A 23,370-nucleotide genomic window follows, 5' to 3' on the forward strand; every position below is an offset into this window, starting at 1 on the left:
GGTGGTGGTGAGCAAAAGAATGTGAAATAACTCATTAATAAAGTTTATATTATTTGTTGAAATGATAACATTTTGAATGTGACTTTACCTGTTTGTTTTTTAAGATTTTATTTATTTATTTATTTTGGAGAGAGAGGGAGAGAAACATCAATGTGTGGCTGCCTCTCTCACACCCCCAACTGGGGACCTGGCCCGCAACCCAAGCATGTGCCCTGACTGGGAATCCAACTGGCAACCCCTTGGTTTGCAGGCTGGTTCTCAATCCATTGAGCCGCACCAGGCAGGGCTCTTTTTGTGTGTTTTTTTTGTTTGTTTTTTGCTTTTGTTTATGTTTTTTTAATATAGCCACTAAAACATTTAAAATTACACTTTGGGTTCCCACTCCACGTCTATTGGACAGTGCTGCTCTAGACACACATATGGACCAAGACAGAGTGCACCCTCTCACACCCTAATACTCTGAAACCAAGTATGGTGATGGGATTTGTCATTATCCTGTGGGAATTAGAGGCTGAGCTCACTTTCCCAGCAGCCCTGCTGAGAGCAGTTTCCATTGAGGTCCTCTGATACAGATGGGAAAACCAAGGCTTGGAGAGGAAAGATTTCCAGGGTCACTCAATTTATGGGCAGCAGCATCTTATCCACCCTCTTTTTTTGTCCCTTTCATAATGGATTCCAAAGTTGTCTGGTGGCCAGTGAGCCAAGTGCACATCGATCCTGGCTGAGACCCAAATGCCCTCACTGAAGGTGTAAGCTGCCTCCAGACTTGGCCGTGGACTTCAAATTATAAGCCAAGACCATAAAAAGTTCCTGGTGGCTATAGGTGATAGGCTCTCTGCAGGGCACAGGGGATTCCTGAAAGCCTGAATTCCACCATTAGTCTTTGGCTATTGTCTGGTCTCTTGGGGAAGGAAGAGCGGCTGAATGAGACAGAAGTGAGGATTCAGACCAGCTGCCTCGTGCTCGGGCTCTGTGCCCTGTGAGTCTCAGCTTCTTCACCCACTTGTAGGTTCACTTTGAAGGTGAGACACATAAAGCATTCCAATCACGGGAATGGGGTCTGCATACAGCATACCTCAAAAGAGGTCAGCAATTACTGTTTTGTGAAATTGCTTTGAAAACTATAAGGTGCTGCATACCCATGGGTGGTTGCTGTTACATGCACCAGGTTAGAGCATTTAAAGAGCAACCATTCTTGCCATGTGTGTACTGTGGTGGCAGACTGGTGGCAGCAGGACTCGGGGTTGGGTGAATTCTAGGGAAGTTAGGGAAGGTCAGACATGGCTGTGGTCCAAACTCAGAACCTACTGCAACTCTGATCACTTCTGGGAGTATGGTTGAAATGATGATGATGGCGATGGTGGTCATTGATAATGGTAAGGGGGATAATAGTGTTGATGACTGTGATGGTGGTGGTGGTAGTGATGATAATGATGGTGATGAGGATGTTTAGTATGTGGCTGTGGTCCCAACATTGTGCTAAGCACTTTACCCACATTTAATCCTTATAAGCTCCTTATGAGCCAAGTATTATCATTATCATCCCTTGTTATAGATCAGAAGACTGAGGCTCAGAGAAGTGCAGCCCACTTGTGCAGAGTCACACAGCCTGATTCCACATGGGCAATTTGACTGCAGGTATGGACTTTACCCATACTCCTCTCCTCATTACCAGTCAGATATACAGATCCTCCTCTGCTCCATGGGTCATACACTCCTAAAAATTACTGAGGACTCCTCAGGGCTTTTGTTGATGTGGGTTATATCTATCAATAGATATCATATTAGAAATTAAAACTAAGGCTTAAAAAACATTTACATATAAGTCATTAAAAATAATGATAATAAACTGATAATATTTTTTTGATGGATACAAGTTGCATTTTCCAAGCCAAAAATTTTAGTGAAAAGAGTAGCATTCAATTATTTTTTGCCAATAACCTTAATGTTTGGCCTCATAGGAGACAGCTGGATTCTCACAGCTGCTCCACATCACAGCTCATGACTGTAATTAGCTGCTCTGGTCAAAGCATATGAAGAAAATCTGGCCTCACACAGGAAGTAGCTGGAAAGGGGGAGAGTATTTCAATAGCCTCTCTAGATAATTAGGACATTCTTCTTTGATAAGTTTATGAAAGAGGTTTTTAAAAAATATATATTAATTTCTTTATTAGAGAGAGGGGAAGGAAGGGAGAAAGAGAAACATCGATGTGAAATGGTTGCCTCTCACACATGCCCCGATGGGGGACCGAACCCGCAACCTAGGCATGTGCCCTGACCAGGAATCAAACCGGTGACCTTTTGCTTTGTGGGATAAGGCTCAACCAACTGAGCCACTCTGGCCAGGGCTATGAGAACAGTTTTGACCTCATGGGCCCACTTTGAGAACTGCTCAACTGTACATACGTGCTTCTGTGGTTACACACACAATCTGAGTGTAGCAGACGCTTATAGTAGCTTACCCCAATTCCTTCAGTAAGTAATAGGAGGGTGACTTGTAGGCAGTTTCCCTTCATGCAAACAGCTTCCAAGGTCTCTCTGCACAAAGGTGGAGCAGCCCCGACTTGCATGGTGGGCATGAAGGGCTGGCTAAGGCCCCTGAGAGCAGCCCTCACCCAGTGAGGACAGAGTCTGTGTACAAACACCCAGCTACCTTCGTCCCAGATGGAATGATGCTGAAGAGTGTTCTACAGCATCTTCCAGAAATCCTGAAAAAACAAAGCCCAGCCATCCTCAGCTGTTGTCCTTGGGGATTGCCTGCTCATGAACACACCTTGTATTGGCTCCTTCCCTGCCTCACTTCTCCAGCGCCTACTTTCTGGGACCATCTCCCAAATAATTGATTTGCCCCCAAAATCCTTGAGTTAGGGTCTACTTCCAAGGGGCATGCAAATGAAGACTGTGAACTATTCGTGAGTGTATTATATGTCACAATAATGAAATCTCAGGTAAAACTATGGGACACAGGGACACAGTGAGGAGTGATTGCAGATGTCCAGGTGGGAGACGACATGGGCTGAAACCAGGCTGCAGAAATCCAGTGAGTGAGAAACATGACTTCCTAGGTCTTTAAGTACAGCTTCTTTACTGATGCAAGGCCAAATATGGGCTGAGGAACTCCGCAGGAAAAGCAAACTAGTGGCCATGACGGTCCTCTAGGCCAAACTTTGAGTCAACAGTCTAGGTCATCCTACAACTACTGAATGTCAACTATATACCAGCCTCAGAACAGGCCTTGCTGGAAAAGAAATAAAGCTGATGGGTCTGTTTGGAAGCTGGTGGGGGAAAGACCCAGACCACTGCAGTCTAGGATGGGGATCACCTGGGTAGGCAGATGGGCTCTGGCTCAGCCCAGGATGGCCCTGCCAGGTGGGGCCTGGGTTTGAAACTCAGCTCTGCTACTTGCAAGCTGTGTGGTCAGAAACAAGTGGACCAACTTCTCTGGTCTCAATTTCCTCATCCATGAAATGAGCATACCTGTATCATCCACATCGTAGGTGGCTTTTGTGAATCAGGTGTGACAATACATGTAAAGTTCTTAGGACTATACTCAGCCCATGGGAAGCATCTGCGTTTTGGCAGTTAACATTCAGTGCTTGAATCCCTTGTCCTGGTGGAACGTCATTGCTGGAGCTCACTACCTCACCCCCAGACAGCCCTTCTTGCAATGTGACCGGACCTTGCTCCATCAAGAGGTGAAGCCTGCATTCCCTCCCATGGGTGGACCTGTGCAACCCCTTCATTTCTCAAGAAGGGCAGAAGTGGCTCTGCAGGACTTCCAGGGATCAGTCATGAAAGGGGATACAGCTTGGCTGGTCTGATGGTAGTGGGTTACCAGAACCTATTAATGTTAGTGTCATTGAAGTTGGTGTACACACCCCCAAAGCTAAATTGGATGGGCTTTGAATAAAAGTGGGGAAGAATGCAACCCACATGTTCTCTCATTGTCTCACCCAAGGAGCCCAGAGCTACTCTGAGGGCACCATGCTGAAGACTAGGAGGAGAGAGCCACAGAGTGGGAGAGAGAGAAAGGGGAGGCCCACACTGTCACTACTCTTCCAGCCCTGGGGCTGAACTCTTTCCAAGTGCCCACACGTGAGGGAGACAGCATCCCAGGCATCTCTAGCAACAGTTGCCATCTGACTGCAACGTGAGACCCTGAGTCAGAACCATGTAGCCAAGCTTCCCCTGAATTTCTGAGCCACAGAAACTGTGTGAGGTAACATGTACTTTAAGGTGCTGAGCTTGGGCAGATTTGTTATAGAGCAGTAGAGAACCAGTGCACCTTCTTTGGGGCCACATATTCAGCATATATTTGGGTGCCTGCTATGCGCCAGAAATGAGTTCAGTGAAGGACTAGCACTAATTCTTCATTCACTGGTTTAGTATTTGCTATTGTGTTGGCACCATGGAATAAAACCATACTCCTCTGATTGGAGACACACATGGTGGCAATTGGCGCCCTACTCCATCTCACTTCTTGAAATTAAAAAAAAAAGGGGGTAATTTCAGCTCCAAAGTCTCAGGTCCCAGAAGAGGATCTGACTGGCTGGCTTTGCACCTATTATCCAATAAGCTGTGACTGTAAGTTGGGGGTAGGGGGTTGTCATACAGTTTGCATTCCATCATTGGTGCGTAGGCAATTTTCTGAGAAGATGCTGCCCCCAAAAAGCCTACTCCCTAGAGGTAACATTAAAAATCTGTAACGGTGGCACAGCCCAGCCCTGTGCCAGGGCACGGCTACTGACCATAGCATTGGGGAGGAGCCCGAGGCCCCTATGTGTGGCATTCCCCTTCCTGTTGGCTGATTGTGAGGAGTCAATGCAGACCACAGTGAAGTCCCCAGAGTACTAACATTTCTGGCCCCTCACCCCACATGGGACAAACTCATTTTACATTCACGTTCTAGATCTACATGACCCCTCTGATGGTCCTTCCAGGATTCAGCTCACCCTTAGAGCCATTTGGGGCTGCTAGGGCCCACTTCTGCTCCAGACTCTTGCCCTGGGGCTGGCCAAAATCATTACAATGTTGGGCCTCTTTTCTTCCCAGGAGTCCCCTTAAGGTGGGTGTGCCTGGCAGTGCATGCCTAAGTCACACAGCTATGTGGTCGCCAGGTGGGAAGCGAGTCCCCCTCCTTAGGTGGTCTTCTGGATTTCTCACAACCCTGGGACCTGCCTCCAATCCCTTCACACAGGACTGGTGTTACAGAGCAAAAGGGGGTTCTTTCACGTAGTGCCTGGGTGTAAAACCCAACAACTAGTGTTGAGGAAAACAGGTCTTTACTTACAATATTCCAAACTGGGGAGGGCAGTGAGCACTTCAGCTCAGAGCCCTGTTTTCCCACGGGACTCAGCACTTCCCTTGCTCCCCAAAAAGCTAGAAGCCAAAAACTTGCCCAGAAGTTCCCCATCCCTTATGTCAGCTGTCTTCTTTAGGATCTGGGGTACGATGTCATCACCCTCCGTATAATAGTCCAGGAAAACATGTGCCATGTTGCACTGGATAATGCATGGTTCTCCTTTTGCCCTTTGAAAGCCACATGGTATTCTCCTTTCTCAAAACCGCATGGATATCTTCTCACCTTCCCTAAAAATGTCTGCCGCTTATTTTAAACCCCTGACTGCGTCCCCTAAGGCAGTGGGTGTGGTAACCAGTTCTGAGCATTCACATCACCTTGCTCAGGCTCTGTTTGCTCTCAGTACCATTCCATGGTCCAAAAACCCCTCCCATCTGGCTGGGGCCTTGGAAGAACCAAAGCTATTTGTGTAACAAAGACAGTAGCCACTAGCCACAGGCATGTGAAGGCATCTGAAAAGCTGTTTCGTTTTCCCCATCCCCCAACCGGAAGGCTCTGGGGAGTTTTGGAGACCCCCACTCTGTAACACTGGGATGGCATAAGCCCAGAACAGCACTCTGTGGTCCCACCCCTTTGTGGGTGGGCAGGTGGCAAGACAAATGAAATGGTGGAGACTGCTCAGAATTTTGGAGGCCCTGGAGAGGCCTACTGGTTGCATTTTGACTATCAACTTTTATCTACAGAAGGCAGGGGCTGGGCCAAATTGCCAGCAGCCAGATATTGACAAGCCTCTTGTGGTTAGGTCCAGCTGCACCTACCTTTCTAATACAAGGTGCTTCTTTATTTTCTAAATGTGAAACAGAGAGTGGGGAACCACCATGTCACTGGAGAGCTGATAACTCCCTCTCTTTTGATGAGCAGCTGTGAGCCAAAAGATTATGTTCCCATTACAGTTCTGGAATCATGCAGGCTTTTTTTCTTTAATGAAGAATAGGCTTAAATTTGGAGTGTTCCCGTTTGACTCAGGTCAATTCCTGCCTCCAACCCCCTATCACTCACTGTTTTAAGAAATAATTTTTTTTTTTTTTTTTAGTATATGTGCTGCCGAAGCCATCACAAGAAATAAATTTTAAGTGGTGGCCCACAGCACACATACCAAAACAAAACTTTAACGAAAACGTAGCCTTAAAAATGCTGGCTACACCCTTCCACACTGATTTCTGTCCTGCTAATAATTTGCTACTGGCTGTTTACAAAATGTCTAGTTGCTGGCACCCTTTATACATATAGGAAAGTCAAAGCTTCACCCACCTGTTCTATCAACCTCCAACTTTCTCACTCTTGTCATTTTGCAAGCACCAATGGCATCACCTGACATCTGTTAAACATTTAAAAAAAAAAATAGGCACAATTCACGTTCTTTACAGAAACTTGAGAAAGTGAAGACCCTCTCTCAGCCCTCATCCCCTCCCAAAACAACCCCAGAGATTTCTTTTCCTCTCAGAGCTGTAGATCCACTTCAGGACTGGAGGAACAGCATTCTTCCGTGATTGGAATCACACAGGCCTTGGGACTTGCTTATCTGGGATCAGGCTCTCAAGTTTTTCCGATAACCTAAGCTTTAGGTTTTAAGAGCACTTCTTTTCAACTCAGCTATTCTCACAGCAACTCTTTAAAAAAAATAGCTTGAGATACAATTCACACCATAAAGATCACTCTTTAAAAAAGTATGTAATTCAGTAGTTTTTAAATATTTCTCTAAGTCCAGAACATTCTTCTTTCTGAAGTGTACCCTCGCTCACAGTTCAGTCTCCAGCTGCGGGGACCTCAGACAAGCCGCCCACCACCTGGGCCTATCTCGGACTGTACTATCTGGCGCAGACCCCCTGTTGTGCTAACTGAGGGCCGAAGCCCGGACAAAGCGCTCCGCCCTCGTCACCTGCGTAGCTTGGTCACGTGCACAGCCGGGTGACCGCGCAGCCCCGCCACCTAGCCCAGCGCCCCTGCGCAGCTCAGTTTTATTGCTCGGTAATTAAATTTAAGCTGTAAGTAGCGTAGCATTATCTGTTGCACACACTATATCGTTTTCCCGTACTGTACTGGCTTAGTGTCCAATCCCAGCCGCGCCATCCCACGCAGACATGCCCACGGAGACCCTGAGACAAGACAGAGGAACCCGCAGACTGGCGTGTTGCGACGCGCGCGCGCGCACAGTCCGCGCAACCTGAGAACGCGCTCATACGCATGGGCTCCGGCGCGTCCATTTCCCATTCACCCCCACGCCGATGGTTCCGCCCGCGGAGGGGGCGGGGCCACGGGTGGCGCGAAAATCGGAGCGAAGCGCGGCGCCACTTCCGTCTGCTGCTTGTCTCCCGCTGCCATTCTCCTGCTGCCGGGTTCCCGCTCCCAGCCCGGTTCCCAGCTTCGTCATGGCGCAGCACCGCCTCACTGACTTCTTTGCGCGCCGTCGTCCCGGACCCCGCGCCGCGTCCTCACGGGCCAAGTCGACCTGGCGCACCCCGAGCCCCGCCAAGCCCGCGCCCCACGTCCGGGCTCCCAAGTCGGGCGGCAGCCGCAAGCGCGCCCGCCTCCCCGACGAGCCCACTCGCGACGAGCCCGCGCCGCCCGCGCGCAGGAGGCTGAGGCTGCCCACCGATGCGGTGAGGCTGCTGGGAGACCGGGGCCGTGCGGGGAAGGGAGAAACTAAGGCAGGGCGGGCTTCTGCAGAGACACGCCCCGAGGGAAAACACGGACCGGGGGTTACCCCGAGGCCCCAAGTGAGAGGACTGGGTTTCGGTCTGGGCGGAGAGAACAGACTCGGAGTCATTGCAGGAGCTAAGTCTGTACTGCCAGACCGGCGTCCTGTGTCCACCCCGAGGATTAGGTTTGGAGAGGACTTGCGTTGATGGGGGGAGCTTTGAGCCGGCGGATCCGATGAGATCTGACCGATTCTGGAGAGGGCCAGAGCTGGGCCTGTTGGTAAATGCCAGGCCCACCTGCAACGCTAGGTTAGGGGTCAGGCCCTGTAACTGCTGAGATTAACAAACAGGTGGGTGGGTCAGGTCCTTCCCTTAGTGGAGGTGCTTCCAAGAGGCTGAACTGGGGGCAGCAGAAAATCCTTTTTCTGTGGAGCCAGTACCCTACAGGGTCTTGTCACATGTTCACCGTTCGGCTCCTTTCCCCCAGGTCCCAGGCCCTGGCTCTGCAGCGGCCCACAGTTCCCCAGGCCCTGGCTCCCCAGCTGCCCCTGGCTCCCCAGAGCACTCCTCTCCAAGCAAGAAGACAAAGAAGGTTGCCCTGTCAGTAGTTCAGCTGCCCAAACTGACACCCCAGGAGGACAAGGTGAAGAGGCTGGACCAGGGACTGGGGAGGGGGTGGGCATGGGGTCACTGGCTGGCTGACGGCTCCCTATATCTACAGGTCCCCTCAAAGATTACATTCTCAGAACTCAAGTCTCGCCTGCAGCGGGCCCAGGAGCTGAAGGCAAGTGCCCAGAGAAATGATGCTGGAGAACCCAGTGCACTGGAGGCAGAGGGGCACTCACCAGGGCCATGGTGAGTTTTGGGTTGGGTGGTCAGGCACCCCAGGAAAGGGTAGGCTGGTGGGAGGTCTGGTAGGGCAGGGTTAGACAGAGGGCTGGGGCTGCTACTTAAAAGAGCCAGCACAGTCCATAGGGCACTCTCAGATCCCAGTAGTGCCAACTACTAACGTTTTACCTCCTTCATCTGTAAGAGGGCTCCAATTCCTGCCTCACTGGGCCCTTATAAATTTCAAGTGATACTGCCTGCCAGTGGTTATTATTTGATTCCTGTCCTCATGTCTGTCCTTCCCAGGTCCTGTGGTCATCATGTACCTCTTAGATATAAGGAAACCATGTCTGGGAGTGGCCAGAGATCTCCCTGGGTGATGGGGTAGGATGTGGCAGAGCTGGGTTTGAAGCCACCTTTTTCTGTCTCCATCCCTGATAATGCTCATCATAGGGAGCTAGGCATATAAGGAATTTGCAAACTGGTATGCAGTGTGTCGTGGGGGTAATTTTGCAAGCCCCAGCTTGGGTATCCCTGGCTGCTTTGCCAGCCACTGGGTCCTGGAGAGGGTGTGGGTCTAATGCTTTTCTCAATGCTCGGCTTCCTTCCTGGCAGTGGAGAGAAGGCACCTGCCTATCAGCGCTTCCATGCCCTGGCCCAGCCAGGGCTTCCTGGCCTTGTGCTGCCCTATAAGTACCAGGTGTTGGCTGAGATGTTTCGCAGTATGGACACCATTGTGGGCATGCTCTACAACCGCTCAGAGACCGTGACTTTTGCCAAGGTCAAAAAGGGTGTCCAGGACATGATGCGCAAGTGAGTGGAGTCCCTGGGAGGGTGAGAGCCTTGTCATGCAGTGGAAGCTGACTGGCTCTCTGACCTGTGGCACCCTCATCCCATAGGCGCTTTGAGGAGTGCAACATGGGCCAGATCAAAACCGTGTATCCTATGTCCTACCGCTTCCGCCAGGAACGCAATGTTCCCACATTTAAGGACGATGTCAAGAGGTCTGATTACCAGCTCACCATTGAGCCACTGTTGGACCAAGGTGAGTGTGCTGTGGCCAAGTCCACTTGTCTCTCGGCCTCATTTTCCTCTCCTGTAACATTGCAGTTTTGAGCATGGCTGTGAGGCGTTGGGCACCGAGCCCCTGGTCTGAGACCTTTGGTTGTGGGGTGTGGCGACTGGGTGGGCCTGGCCCAGGGGCTCAGGCTTGGATTCATCCTGCAGAGGATGGCAGCCTAGGCCTCCAGCTCACAGCCGCACACCTTCTGCGACGACGACAGATCTTCAGCCAGAATCTGGTGGCACGCGTCCGGGAGCACCACAGGGTAAGTTGGCAACCCCAAGATGACTAGCTCAGTCCTTGCTTTATGAGTGGTCCCCTCCTTCAGTGCATGTTCAGTCTCAGCAGGAAATGGGCCCTCTTGAGAGGCTCTGTTCTAGAGCTTGCCTTGTATCAACTGGGCTGTCATCTCATATGGAAGGGGATTCTGGTCTGGGTGGGGACCCTGGCCCTGGCTCCCAGCTGAGTGGGGGGGGGGGTCTGCCCTGAACACAGGAGCCAGGAGCTCAGAGATATAGCCTCAAGTTTTAGAAGCCTTGTGGTAACTCCAATGGGTGCTGGTGGGTCCTCTCATGCCTGAGGGTGCCCAGTTGGGCTGGGAACCAGGAGAGCCCTGCTACACCCCAGCCAGATGTGCCTAGGTTAATCTTGTGCCCCACTTTGTTGGACAGGTATTCCTGGCCTCCCTGAACCCCGTTATGGTGGTGCCTGAAGACCGACTGACGCGCTGGCACCCCCGCTTCAACGTGGATGAAGTGCCTGACATCGAGCCTGCTGAGCTGCCCCAGCCCCCCACCCCCGAGAAGCTGGCCACTGCTCAGGAGGTGCTGGCTCGAGCCCGAAGCCTGATGTCACCCAGGGTGAGGCTGGTCCCTCTCTCCCAGCATGGGGTAGCCTGACGCCCACATAGGCACCTGACAAGCTCCATGCAAGGCTGTGGGCTTTGGGGGTAGTGGCATATGCCCTCCCTGTGTTCAGAGTGCCTAGCACAGGCCTCTGATATGCTGGGGTAAACTTGGGCTGGACATAGAGCGCCTTGTGGGCAGAGGATCCATGCAAATGGAGTGTGAGGGGCCTCCCCTGTGGCTGGCCCAGGAGAGGTTTCTCCTGAGCTCTCCTCTCTGACCTGCTCCAGATGGAGAAGGCCCTGAGTGACTTGGCCCTGCGCACAGCTGAGCCCAGCAGTCCCCAGTCCTCCAACCCAGCACTGCCAGCCACCCCGCCGGCCACTCCACCTAATCTCCTAAAGGGGGTGTCCCAGGACCTGTTGGAGCGGGTGAGTGTTTGAGATCCAGGGATGGGGTGGAGTGGGACTAGCTGTCCACTGACTACTCCCCGTGCCCAATGCAGATCCGGGCCAAGGAGATGCAGAAGCAGCTGGCACAGATGATGCGGCATCCAGAGCAGGAGCAGAGATTGCAGCGGCTTGAGCGGCTGCCTGAGTTGGCCCGGATGCTGCGTAGCATCTTTGTGTCCGAGCGCAAGCCAGCGCTCACCATGGAGGTGGCCTGCGCCAGGATGGTGAGCAGCTACCGCATGGCCATGAGCCCAGGTGTGTGCAGGGGCAGGAGCCAGTTCCTATGTCCCTGGGTCCCAGATGAGGGTGGGCACCCTTCTTCACACATGCTTGTGTGCATTGGCTGGGCACAGCGCTCTTCAGGTCACCTCCTGAGCCTCTCTTTGCCTGGCCCCTTTAACCCTGCAGCTTTTTGAGGCTGCCTCCCCTTCGCAAACTTGGTCTTTGCCCTGGAAGTCCCAGGAGCCCACCCTTTCCCCCTGAGGCTTCTGGTCCCACAAACATACAGGCTACCTCTGCTTTAGGGTCTTTGAGGGCTGGAACATATGACAGGTTCAGTGGGAGAGCTGCCTCTGGGATAGTTGCACAAGTCACTGCCCTGGCCCCAGTCCCTCTGGGAGAAGTGCTGGGGGTGGGGAGTTGCACTGGGAGCAGTATCTGTGTGTTCCCCCTTTACAGATGTGCTCATGGGCCTCCTCTCTCTGCAGGGGAGATGGAGAAACACGTGCAGCTCCTGTCTGAGCTGCTGCCAGACTGGCTTAGCCTCCACCACATCCGCACTGACACTTATGTCAAGCTGGACAAGGCTGCTGACTTGGTGGGTGTCACTGAACGGCTGGCCCACCTTACCCGTGCTGAGGAGGTGCTGTGAGCCTGGTGGCTGTGCACCAACACAAACATGGGCTCAAGGCCTGGGATTGGCCCAGGCCTGCTTTATTCTCTTAAGAACATGATGCACTTTGCTCTCCCATTCCTGAGTCCCCATGAGTGTCAGAGGCTTTGCTGGGCTCTGGCTGTAGGGCCTGGGGGGAATTTTCTGGCCACTGTGGGTGGTATGCTCACCTCATATAGAATGCTATCATTAAACTGGTTTCTCTTGGCTTTGCCTTTTGCTGCATGGAGTGCAGGTGTTTGGGGGCAGGGTGGCTTTGTTGCCTACCAGCATGGGTTTGGGCCGTTGTGTTGGCAGAATAACACTCCTCCCCAAAACTCACCTAGGGGTCTTGAGATGGGAGCTGATCCTGTTATCCTGGTGGGCCCAGTATTATCACAGCAGAGGTTGGAGGATGGTATACCACTGGCTTTGAAGATGGAGGGCAGGGCCACGAGACAGGGAATGTAGATCATCTTTAGTAGCTGGGAAAGGCATGGATTGGAGAAACAAGACCCATCTACACCTTGGTTACGATAATTGGTCCTCTATCTGCCATTCAACTAACCAAGCAAAGGGAAAGTCACATTGTTCGTGTGTGCTATGTAGTTAGGCCCAGATGGTTGCTCTGTACTGAACATGTATGGACTAGTCTATTCCCTAAAGAATAGAGTATGGCAGCAACTTAGTGCAGACGTTATAGGTAAACACTATGCCTTTTTAAAAAATCACCCCCCCCCCCAAAAAAAAATCATCACCCAAGGACATTTTTTCATTGCTTGAGAGAGCGGGAGAGAAATATCAATGCAAGAGTCAGGCATTGAACCGACAACCCAGGCATGTGCCCTGACTGGGAAATTTAACCCTCAACCTTTTGGTTATGGGACGCTCCAGCCAAGCCACACTGGCCAGAGCATAAACAATGCCATTTTATTTAAGGGATTTGAGCACCTTCATATTTTGGTGTTGGGAGGGGGTCCTGGAACAAATCCCCACGAGGATGCAGTGGGACAACCATAAGATAAAGTTTTAAGCCACCAAGTCTGCATCTTCTGATGCCGCAGCAATGGGAAACTAAACCAACTTGGGCAGCACCTGCTTCTTGAATTGGTGTGCTGCCCTACCAGAGTGAGAACCACAAATTGCTGTAAACACTAAAAAGCATGTGCATGCTCATGCACACCCAGGCCAGCCACGGGGGTCCCTGCACCGGCCTCCCTCCTGGTCCTGAGGCCCAGATCCCACCCTGACCACTGAAGAACACCACTCTAGCAAAGTTGGTCATACATGTTCTCACTTTACTGTAAATGAACCAGAGCAGCTCAGGCTTGAATTTGCCCTGGGATATGCGCTCCAGGCCTCTGCACTTCCAGAACCCGCAGGAAGGTTTCTGGGTGCTGGATAGTCATTCAACCACAAAAATGGATCAAGTCCAGGTGGGCAGCGAGTACCCACTGGCAGCCAGTGGAGATCACTGTAGCCACCGAGGCTGGACCTCTCCTTTTTCTAGTTGGTGTGGGGCAGGGTATGACTTCACTCATACTGCAGGAGGGAGAAAAATGGCATGGACCCCAGCTTCTCTCTGCCCTTCAGTGATGTCAGCTCCACCAAGCTCACGCATTCTAACACCTCAGCTTGCAGCTGGCCCAGCAGCTCACAGGCTGCCTTCATGGTTCCTGGTGGGGCAGGGAAGAAGCAGAGTGAGGCCCCCATGCAGCCTACGCCACTCGGGGTTGGAGGAGGAATGAGTTGGCATTGTACAGGGTTCCAATCTGGCAAGCAGATAAACTAGTGTCAAGGACCTAATCCACTTCTCACACATAGCAAGGCAATTCTGCCCCCACAAACTCCCCAGTGCCAAACCCTTTGCTTGGGGGAGACCCTCACCACCAGTGGCCAGCAGATCATCCACAACTACCACCTTCTGCCCTGGCTCCAGGGCGTCTCTCTGGATTTCCAGGTCAGCCTGTGGATGGGAAGTAGGCGTGTGGTCAACATATCTCTGAGAGTGGCCCTGATGTGCAGAGCCCAAGAGCTGACAAGGAGCTATCACCTGGGTCCCAATTTCAACCCACCTGGCTGTTTCCTGGCTGTGTGCACCTGGCCCAGTGTCTCAGCCTCTCTGATCTCCCATGTCCACTCCAACCATGGCAGCTCTGCTTGATTCTACAACTTTCCCTTTGGGAATGGGGGGTCCACGGCAGCAGCCCCCAGCCCTCTCACCTTCCCATATTCCAGTGTGTAGGAGTAGGACACTGTGGGGCCAGGCAGCTTTCCTCGTTTTCGGATGAGCACACAGCCCAAGCCAAGTTCCTGGGCCAGGGAGGGGCCAAACAGAAAGCCTCGGGAGTCTAGACCTGTTGGAGAGAGCTGGGGTGTTGGGAGGCAGCTGCGTGGCACAGTAGCATGAGGGTTCCCATGGGTCAGGGCTGGAAAATGACAAGTAGTCACCTCAATGACTTAGGGTACCTGACTTTGTTGGTGCTAGCCAAAAGGCCAATGACATCCATCCATTTAGGGAGTGTTGGCCTACCAAGTACAGGGACTGCTGGGTGCTGGGGAAAGGGAAGTTAGAAGCTGGGGCCAGGGACTAAATCCACGGTACAAGGTTGAGTAAATAACCACGTGGCCCTGGGGAAGTCATCTGACCTCCTTCCAAAGCTCAGCTGTATCTCTAACTGGGCTGGTAGTAACTACAAAACACGTTCAACACAGTACTCCAGTCTTTAAAAAGTGTCTGCCCCAGGAGGTTCTCCAAAAAGAGAGGCATTGACAGGCCTCTCAGGGTGTACTGAGGACAGGAAGTGTGGTGAGAGGGCTTCCAAAAGAATCCTGAGAGATACACCCAACGGCAGAGGGCTACAGCAGTGCTGTGCCCTCAAGGCAGCTGGTTTCCATGGGAGGGTCATGGGGTGGGTCTCCTAGAAGGAGCCAAGACCCCAGGGTCCTCCCTGATCATCTCGGCTCCCTTCTGGAAGCCCCAAATGGGTCAAGGGCCTGGCACAGGTCAGGTGCTCAATACATGCTTGGAGGAGGGGAACAAGAAAGCTTGTTTAGGGCAGTGGATTCTGGTCAAACACTCCCCAGAGAAATTCCCCAGCGCTGGAGACCAGGAACTGGGTGGGGGTGGCCTATCCTCGGCCCCACAGCCCACAAGGCGTTACACACCCAGGAGAGGCCATTCTCCAGGGCGCTGGAGAGGCCTGCTTACCCCCTCAGCACTGCACGCTAGACTTATCACCGAAGCACCGTGCAGGCGGGTGCCCTGAAGGAGCCCCACCAAGGACCTCCCCCAAGCAGAAGTGGAGCCGTCCCTCCCTTCCTCTGCCTGGTTTAAGGGAAAGGAACCCCACACAACCCGCCCCCGTGGGGCCTGGCCCAAACCCAGTGACCCCTCCTCCTCCCGATAACCCTTCGCCCCGGACCCTCCACTTGCCCACGATGTAGTCGATCTTGCCCCCGTGGGTCTTCTTCAGGTGTTTCGCCAAGAGGCTGATGGAAGCGCGGAAGGAGTCCGGGTCCTTCAGCAGAGGAGTGATGTCCCTGGCGCACAAGCACAGGCCTGGTAACTTCGGGATCGCGTCCCGGCGTGGTGCCGGCAGTCCCAAGGCAGGTCCCACGGGCACTCCGACAGCCCCACTACGCGCGGGATAATGGGCCCAGGCCGGCAGGGCCCAACTCTTCGTGGGTCCCTCAGGTCGCCTGGTCCCAGGTGCCCCGCCCCCACGCCCGCGCGCGCGCGAACCTAAACAGCACGCCAGGGATGGGGAAGTCCGGGAAGCTGCGGATACGCCGTGCCACCATCTGCAGCTGAGGGTCCGCCATTGTTGCCATTGCTGCCTCCGCACGAATCCATGGGCGGACCCACTAGGCCCCGCGCCTGCGCGGGGGTGGACACGCGCATGAGGGGCGGGGCGCCTGCGTGGCGGGAAAGATGGGCGGGACGCTAGGGGCGGGGCTCGCTGACTCCCGTAGGAAGTTCCGTATTTCATGAAAACTTAGGTGTCCTCGTTTTTAAAACGTGCTTCTTTTGTTATTTTTAGTTAACTCTTTGTTTTAAAATCACTTTTTATTTTAAAATTATCATTGACATACAATATTATATTAGTTTAAGGTGTCGTCGTCGTTGGCAGCCATCCGTCTCGAGAGACGATGGTGTAGCTTCTTAAGAGTCTATCTGCACCGCCGAGAATGGTTGTGCAGTCCGACTCCGGAGTGACACGGTATCTGTCTCCTCCCGTGTTGAATCGACATCTTACGATGACGCTGGAGTGTCCTCTCCAGTGAAGCTGAAGCTACAGAGCCTGGGCAGGGTGATATGGAGGGTCTGCTGTTGCCCATGCAGCAGACCCCCCCTCTCTTCGCAGCTGAAGGATCCAAGGGAAAGACGGAGTCAATACAGCTTGGCTTCAGGTGCGCCGCAGGAGTTGCCGGTGTTGACTACAACGTCAAACCCCTTAGGGACTCCGGCTCCGGATTTTCTGTCGGGGTTTACTCCCCTAGCCTTTCCCCTGAAGAGGTATGCCGCAAGGCAGCGGAGGTTTTTTGGAGTCAGAGTTTTCCTTCTCTGAGTTTAAGGTGTACACCACAGTGAATAGACATTATATAACTAAGTGATCATCCCAAATCTCATACCCATCTGACACCACACATAGTTATTAGAATATCATTGACAGACCGCGCTGGGTTGCCGCCGCTGCTGCCGCCATCGTGCCAGCCCCTCGGGTCTCAACGAGGCCGGGTGACGCTCCAGAATGGGAGACAAGCCAATCTGGGAGCAGATTGGATCCAGCTTCATTCAACATTACTACCAGTTATTTGATAACGACAGAACCCAACTAGGCGCAATTTACATTGAGGCGTCATGCCTTACGTGGGAAGGACAGCAATTCCAGGGAAAAGCTGCCATTGTGGAGAAGTTGTCTCCCACCACCCACTCTTTCTCTTGCAGAGCCTTCCGTTCCAGAAAATCCAGCACAGCATCACGGCGCAGGACCATCAGCCCACGCCAGATAGCTGCATCATCAGCATGGTTGTGGGCCAGCTTAAGGCTGATGAAGACCCCATCATGGGGTTCCACCAGATGTTTCTATTAAAGAACATCAATGATGCTTGGGTTTGCACCAATGACATGTTCAGGCTTGCCCTGCACAACTTCGACTGACCTCCTCCCAGCCTGGCACTCATGCTCTTTCTTCCTCCCTCTTCCTGATACTATTCACACTCCTCCAGATGCTCCAAATATCATACACAAATGAGCAGGACCATGGTGGGAGTGGGCGCAGTGCGCTGCTGCTACCTAGGTGTTGTGCATGATGTTTGGACACTAGACTAGTTACATCTGACAGGAGAAGTATGTGTTGTACCAGCGCATGCCTTGGAAAGACTTAAGTAATGCAAAAGGTTGTCATTTTTTTTTTTTTTTTAATCTACTGACAAGTTGCTCTAGTAACCCAAAGAAGTGAAGGAGAAAGCAGCTGCCTCACCGCCCAGATATTGATTTGTTCAGATGTTTCAATGCCCCATGATACAATAAAACCACAAAAATTTTCTTAACAAAAAAAAAAAAAAAAGAATATCATTGACTATTTTCCCTATGCTGAACTTTATATCCCCATGACTATTCTGTAACTGCCTATTTGTACTTCTAAATTCCTTCACCTTTTTCACCTATACCCTCAACCTCTCCCATTTGACAACGGTCAAAATGTTCTCTGTATGAGTCTGTTTCTGCTCTGCTTGTTCATTTATTTTGATTTTTAGATTCAGTTGTTGATAGATGTGTATTGATTGCCATTTTATTGTTCATATTTTTAATCTTTTTCCCCTCCTTAAAAAAGACTTTAATATTTCATGTAACACTGGTTTGGTAGCGATGAACTCCTTTAGCTCTTTCTTGTCTGAAAAGCTCTTTATCTGTTCTTCCATTCTAAATGATAGCTTTGATGGGTAGAGTAATCTTGGTTGTAGGCGCTTGCTTTTCATCACTTTGAATATTTCTTGACACTTCCTTCTGACCCACAAGCTTTGTTGAGAAATCAGCTGACAATCTTACAGAAATTCCCTTGTAATTAACTTTTTCTCTTGCTGCTTTAAAGATTCTCTTTGTCTTTAACTTTTTGCATTTTGCATTTTAATTATGATGTGTCATTGTGTGGGCCTCTTTGGGTTCATCTTGTTTGGGACTCTGTGCTTCCTGGACTTGTATGTCTATTTGCTTCACCAGGCTAGGTGAGTTTTCTGTCATTTTTTTTCTAAAATCCTCACCCAAGGATATATTTATTGATTTTGTGAGAGAGAGAGAGAGAGAGAGAGCAATGTGAGAAGGAAACATCACTTGGTTGCCTTCCTTATGTGCCCTGACTGGGGATCGAATCTGCAACCTTTTGATATATGGGATGATACTCCAACCAACTGAGCCACCTGGCCAGGGATTTGTCATTTTTCAGATAATTTCCAATTTTTTGCTCTCTCTTCTCCTGACACCCCCATTATGCAAATTTTGGTATGCTTAAAGTTGTCCCAGAGGCTCCTTGTACTATGTTCATATTTTTCTTTTTGCTGTTCTGTTTTTTTGTTTTTGCTACCTTATATTCCAAATCACTGATTTGATTCTTGGCATTATCCACTCTACTGTTGATTCCCTGTAAATTATCCTTCATTTCAGTTAGTGTATTCTTAGTTTCTGACTGGTTCTTTTTTATGGTTTCTGTGTCCCTTTTCATGATATTAAGGTTCTCACTAAGATCCTTGCACATCCTTATAACCATTGTTTTGAATTCTGTATCTGGTAGTTTGCTTGCCTCCATTTCATTTAGTGCATTTTTTTTTTTTTAGATTTCTTCTGTTCTTTCACATGGGACCTGCTTCTTTATTTCCACATTTTGGCTGCTTCCCTATGTTTGTTTCTATGTATTACGTAGAGCTGCTATGTCTCCCAAACTTCATAGAGTGGCCTTATGTAGTAGGTGTCCTGTAGGGCCCAGTGGTACAGCCTCCCCAGTCACCTGGGCTGGGTGCTCCAGGTGCACCCTGGTGTGGGCTGTGTGCAATGTCCTGTTGTAGTTGAGCCTTGATTGCTCTTGGTGTCACTGGAAGAGACTGACCTTCAGACCAATCATCTGTGAGGAGTGTGTCGCTGGTGGGGTTGTAATCCAGCATGGTCTGAGGGTGCACTGACTCTGGGGCCTACCAGGAGGTGCAAAGTCAGCCACTGCCTGCGCCCTGCCTGGGGCCACCTGGCATGGGCTATAGAGCAATCTGCAGATGGCTGCTACTTGTGTTGGGCTTGGAGTTGCTCAGGAGAGGCCAAGCTGTGAACCAAGACTGGCTGCTGCTAGTGCCGGGCCTGGAGCCACTTAGCAAGAGGTTGGAGGTATGCTGAGGCCAGATGCTGCTTGTTTAAGGGATTTTAGGAAAGTCCAAAGCATGAAGCAAAACAGGCCAGTTGTATGGAAAAGCTACTGGAAACGGCTTGGATGGACCCACAGGTTGGATGTGGCAGTGTCTCAGGGAATTCCCAGCATGGGGCAAACAGTGTGAGCCAAGTTGATGGAGACTCAGATATGGTGCCTACCTGTTGGCTGTTTGTGGGGGTCTCAGGAAAGGAACAGTGGCCTCTGCCAGCACTTTGGCCTGGCAGAAAGCTGTCCCCCTCCTAGCTTTCACCTTAATGCCAGACAATTCAGTTCCTCCCTGTTTGTCCCTGGTTTCTCTCAAGCTGTTGCCCCAGCACTGGAGCTCAAAGGGAGTGAGTCTGAGTAAGTCTGAGAGTAGGCCCTTTAAGAGGAACTGCCTGGGACTCACGAAGCCCTGTTTCACTCAGCCACAATCCCTGATGGTTTTTACAGCCAGAAGTTATCGGGACTTGTCTTCCTGGCACTGGAACCCTGGGCTGGGGGGAGGTCTGGTGTGGGGCTGGGACTTCGTTGCTCCTCAGGGGGAACCTCTGCAGCCAAGATATCCCTCCCAATTTTATTGCCACGCATGGGTGTGGGACCAGCCTGGTCCATGTCTCTGCCCTTCTCTGACCCTTCTTCCAGTCCCCAAGTGGCTTATTCTTTAAATCCCTAGTTGTAAAACATCCATTCAGCTAGATTTTAGGTGATTCCAAATGACGGTTGTTCTGTAGTTTAGATGTATTTTTGATGTTGTTGTGGCAGGATCTGAGTATCTATTACCTATGCTGCCATCTTGACCTTCAGAAGTTGCCTGCTTATTTCTCCTACCCTGAACACACATCTGCCTTAGGGACATTTGTGTGGGGGCAAGGTCGATGGAATAGAGCCTCTATGCAGGCCTGGTCAGATTTTGGGGGATACCCTGTCACGGTTTTGGCCTTTCTGAGAATGCCTGGCAGGTCCTTCAGGAAGCTTTGGCAGAGATCTCCAGGCCAGGGGCAGGTGTTTTCTGGCCCTGCCATGCTTCCGGCATATGCTCATCTTGCTGTGGCTGCGGCGCCGTGCTCTTCCTGACATCCTCAGGCATCTGGCTGATCTTCTGCTGTGTGGTGCGGGGGCGGGGGGGATGGGGAGGAGGGCGGACACAGGTGTGGTACACAGGCAGCTGTCAATGCACATAGAGGACACATGTGCAAACACATGTGGACATGTCACGGGCCTTATCTCCAGGAGCACATATGGTGAATGAGGTTGGAAGCAAGGTGTACCAAGCAGAAGAGCAGTGCAGTAGCCTGGAGGGGAGAGCCAGAGTTGGGGCATGTCCAGGGAGGACCAGCAAGCCTGGGATGGCCCAGCCAGGGAAGGAGCCGAACCAGTGGTGGAGGCCTGGACATATGATGCCTAGTGCCTGGCTTGGGTTGAGGTTTGCAGGAGGAAGCCCTTCCCAGCCTTTCTGGGAAGTGGGAGGCTGGAGGCTGGGGTGCTTGGCCTGAACAGAGCCCACCCCTGAGAGCACAGCTGCTTGGGCCTATGGAGGAGGCTAAGGGGGGACACCACTGAAGCCCCCCACCATGGTGCCCAGGAGGGAAAATTTCCCTGAAATAATCTCAGTTTAAAAAACAAGAGCTAAAATGCCTGCTACTTTATTCTAAAACCCTTTTTTTTCATAATTTCCCAATTTACAGAAATATAGTTTTGACAGATAATCACTGCAGATGTTAAGACCCCACTCAATGGAAGAAGCTCCACATACCTTCCCTAAGGGACCTTGGAGTCTGTACTTGGGTGCTCAGGCTCTTCCGATTTGGGCCAGTGAACGGCTCACCTTTATGCTTTGCCACCCAGGCACCAAGGGAGGAGGGCAGTCAGCGTGGCTGTGAGGTACTGACACACCTCATGGTGTGCTGGAGTTAGGGGTCTAGATCCCTGTGGGAGGTGGAAAACCGAGGGTGCTGACATCCTCATGTCCCAGGGAAGCAGCAGCATCAGCTGTCCCCACTGGGTAGGGGAGGCCTTGGCTATGGAGGATCCAGGTCAGGGAGGCCCTCTGCCTCCTCCCCCACCACGTGGGGTGGTGCAGGAAGGTGGGGCTAGGATGCCCTCTCTGCAGCACCAACGGGCTCAACAAAGGACTGGCAGAGCCTCCCTTGACCCTGGTGCTGAAGGGCTTGAGCTGACAGCCCAGGGCATCCATGGTGAGCCATGCCCTCCGGGTCCTGGGATAAAGGCCAGGCCCTGAACAAGGCCAGTATGAAGGTGGTAAGAACCCAGTGGGAGGAAGAGACAGGTGTGAGGACTGAGACCTGTAGGCAGCGCAGCGTTCAGCTCAGGCATTGATGTAGGGCCTCAGGCCCGAGGCAGCAGGATCAGGTGGGTCAGAAAGAGGGCTGAGGAGTGACTTCAAGGCCGGGCAGTGCAGCCTTGCAGGTCCTGCTACTGGCTGTGGGTGACATCCCTCCGGTGGTGGGCGGGGCAGAGGGCAGTTGAGGCTCTTCCAGTGTGGGAGCCAGACCCTCCTACCCCCAGGCACTTGCAGTGCCAGTGGGCAGGACTGGGGCTGGCCTGAGCCTGAGCAGGTCCTAGTGGGGCCAGGAGCACTTCTCAGGCACAGACTCCGGGGGTGTCAGGCACTTCCCTAACTTTTCACATCCTGGGGGTGCCCAGTTCTAGAAAATGCAAATTCAGAAAGAGAATGTGCAGTTATTCCAAGCACTTCTGGACTTAGCAGTTTCTAGATTCCTCCCTTGCCCAGAGCCTGACCTGGGCTATTCAACCTGCTGCGGTGTGGAAGCCACCACGGCCTCCACTGCAACCCAGGTGGTGCCAGTACAGGAGGCACCCCAGGTCCCGGAGGCCAGTGAGGGCAAGAGGGTGAGGCCTCATGGTATGGCGGCCACTGGGTGGGCCCTCACTTGAGCCCTCTGTTACCCAAGGGGACCCTCTGCTAGCTGCCCCAACCTCCTGGCCATGTTCCCAAGTAGATCAAGCACCAGGGCCTGCACACACCCTGCTGTGAAAGAATAGGAGCTCCATGCTCCAGCAAGGGCTGACAGACTTTATGTATCTCCCCATGATTTCCCACAGAAAGCTCTTGAATTGTCAGGAACCCCTTCTCCAACAGAGAACCAGCCCTAGCCCAACTGTCCAACTGTGTACTTTAACATGCAGACTGACTTAATGTGGCCATATTTTTCCTGACAACATAAAGAGAGACCCATAACCTTAAGAGGGAGTCTTCCTGGTTTTGCCATGTTCCCCTGGTGTCCAGGGGTTATCCCTACACCAGTCAGGAGACTCGGAATCACTCTGGGGGCTGTACCCTGGGACAGGGTCTCAGAGTCTGAGTGTTGATGAATTGGAGCAGCAACAATAGGGGAAGCCCTTTCCCGCCCTGGCTGCCTATGTGGGGTGGACCTGGCCACCTGTGTCCAGAGGCAGAGCAGAGAGAGCAGCAAGTTTCTGCAGGAAAGATTCTGGGCCCAGCCTGTGGGTCTGGGGGATTGCAAGGGCCAGTGCCTTGGGTGTCTGATGCTCAGCAGCACCGCCAACCACTGCTCTAGGGCCACAGTGGGATGCATGGGACTGGTCTTGTCAGAGAGGCCAGAGGACACCGTAGGAATCCTCACCTGTGCTGGCCTAGAACTGCAGGGGGCCCAGAGGTGAGCTAGAGGGTGGAAGTCTGTGGGGGAGTCCAGGACTGAGCTGAGGGACCTGGAAGTGAGGAGGAGAGCCCAGGACTGAGCTGGGGGGCTGGAAGTGTGTGTGTGTCGCAGGGGAGGGGGGGGGGCATTCAGGGCTTAGCTGGAGGGCCTGGAAGCATGGGGGGAGGATGGAAGTACAGGGGCCAGGGCTGAGCTTGGGGGTATATGCGAAGGAGGGGCGAAGAACAGAGTGGAACCTTGCCTCCATCTGG

General features: G+C 52.2%; 3 protein-coding genes and 1 pseudogene across 3 annotated transcripts in view; 2 read left to right on the plus strand and 2 right to left on the minus strand.

The window, feature by feature from the left end:
- The first annotated feature begins 7,628 nt into the window (after positions 1-7,628).
- CDT1 (chromatin licensing and DNA replication factor 1) lies at positions 7,629-12,287 on the plus strand. Its single transcript, XM_090260319.1, has 10 exons — positions 7,629-7,959; positions 8,486-8,641; positions 8,720-8,853; positions 9,442-9,639; positions 9,726-9,871; positions 10,054-10,154; positions 10,561-10,749; positions 11,025-11,165; positions 11,240-11,441; positions 11,894-12,287. The coding sequence occupies exons 1-10, from the start codon at positions 7,729-7,731 to the stop codon at positions 12,055-12,057; spliced, it is 1,662 nt and encodes a 553-aa protein (XP_090116445.1). The 5' UTR covers positions 7,629-7,728; the 3' UTR covers positions 12,058-12,287.
- A 1,047-nt stretch (positions 12,288-13,334) lies between these two features.
- Positions 13,335-15,944, minus strand: APRT (adenine phosphoribosyltransferase). The gene is made up of 5 exons (XM_090260591.1): positions 15,803-15,944; positions 15,494-15,600; positions 14,281-14,414; positions 13,945-14,023; positions 13,335-13,733 (listed from the first exon to the last, which is right to left on the minus strand). Exons 1-5 carry the CDS (start codon positions 15,889-15,891, stop codon positions 13,591-13,593), a joined length of 552 nt encoding a protein of 183 aa, XP_090116717.1. The 5' UTR covers positions 15,892-15,944; the 3' UTR covers positions 13,335-13,590.
- A 791-nt stretch (positions 15,945-16,735) lies between these two features.
- Positions 16,736-17,486, plus strand: LOC149994413 (nuclear transport factor 2 pseudogene; annotated as a pseudogene).
- A 3,598-nt stretch (positions 17,487-21,084) lies between these two features.
- The window catches only part of GALNS (galactosamine (N-acetyl)-6-sulfatase), a gene marked incomplete at its 5' end in the record, with an annotated part of 33,549 nt that continues 31,263 nt past the window's right edge, over positions 21,085-23,370 (minus strand). The window contains one exon of the mRNA XM_090259063.1: positions 21,085-22,123. Coding sequence (XP_090115189.1) covers positions 22,037-22,123 — 87 coding nt within the window. The remainder of the gene's footprint in view (positions 22,124-23,370) is intronic.

Source organism: Furipterus horrens, unplaced genomic scaffold (genome assembly GCF_987537825.1).
Source record: "Furipterus horrens unplaced genomic scaffold, mFurHor1.1.pri manual_scaffold_13, whole genome shotgun sequence".
Taxonomy (NCBI): domain Eukaryota; kingdom Metazoa; phylum Chordata; class Mammalia; order Chiroptera; family Furipteridae; genus Furipterus; species Furipterus horrens.

Excerpts from the sequence above, each read along its gene's own strand:
- CDT1 (XM_090260319.1), top strand. The coding sequence starts at position 7,729 with ATGGCGCAGCACCGCCTCACTGACTTCTTTGCGCGCCGTCGTCCCGGA. Across the intron at positions 10,155-10,560 it reads GCGTCCGGGAGCACCACAGG|GTATTCCTGGCCTCCCTGAA; the intron begins GTAAGTTGGCAA and ends TTTGTTGGACAG. Across the intron at positions 11,166-11,239 it reads CCCAGGACCTGTTGGAGCGG|ATCCGGGCCAAGGAGATGCA; the intron begins GTGAGTGTTTGA and ends TGCCCAATGCAG.
- APRT (XM_090260591.1), bottom strand. The coding sequence starts at position 15,891 with ATGGCAACAATGGCGGACCCTCAGCTGCAGATGGTGGCACGGCGTATC. Across the intron at positions 14,415-15,493 it reads CAAGATCGACTACATCGTGG|GTCTAGACTCCCGAGGCTTT; the intron begins GCAAGTGGAGGG and ends TCTCTCCAACAG. Across the intron at positions 14,024-14,280 it reads ACACACTGGAATATGGGAAG|GCTGACCTGGAAATCCAGAG; the intron begins GTGAGAGGGCTG and ends TCCCATCCACAG.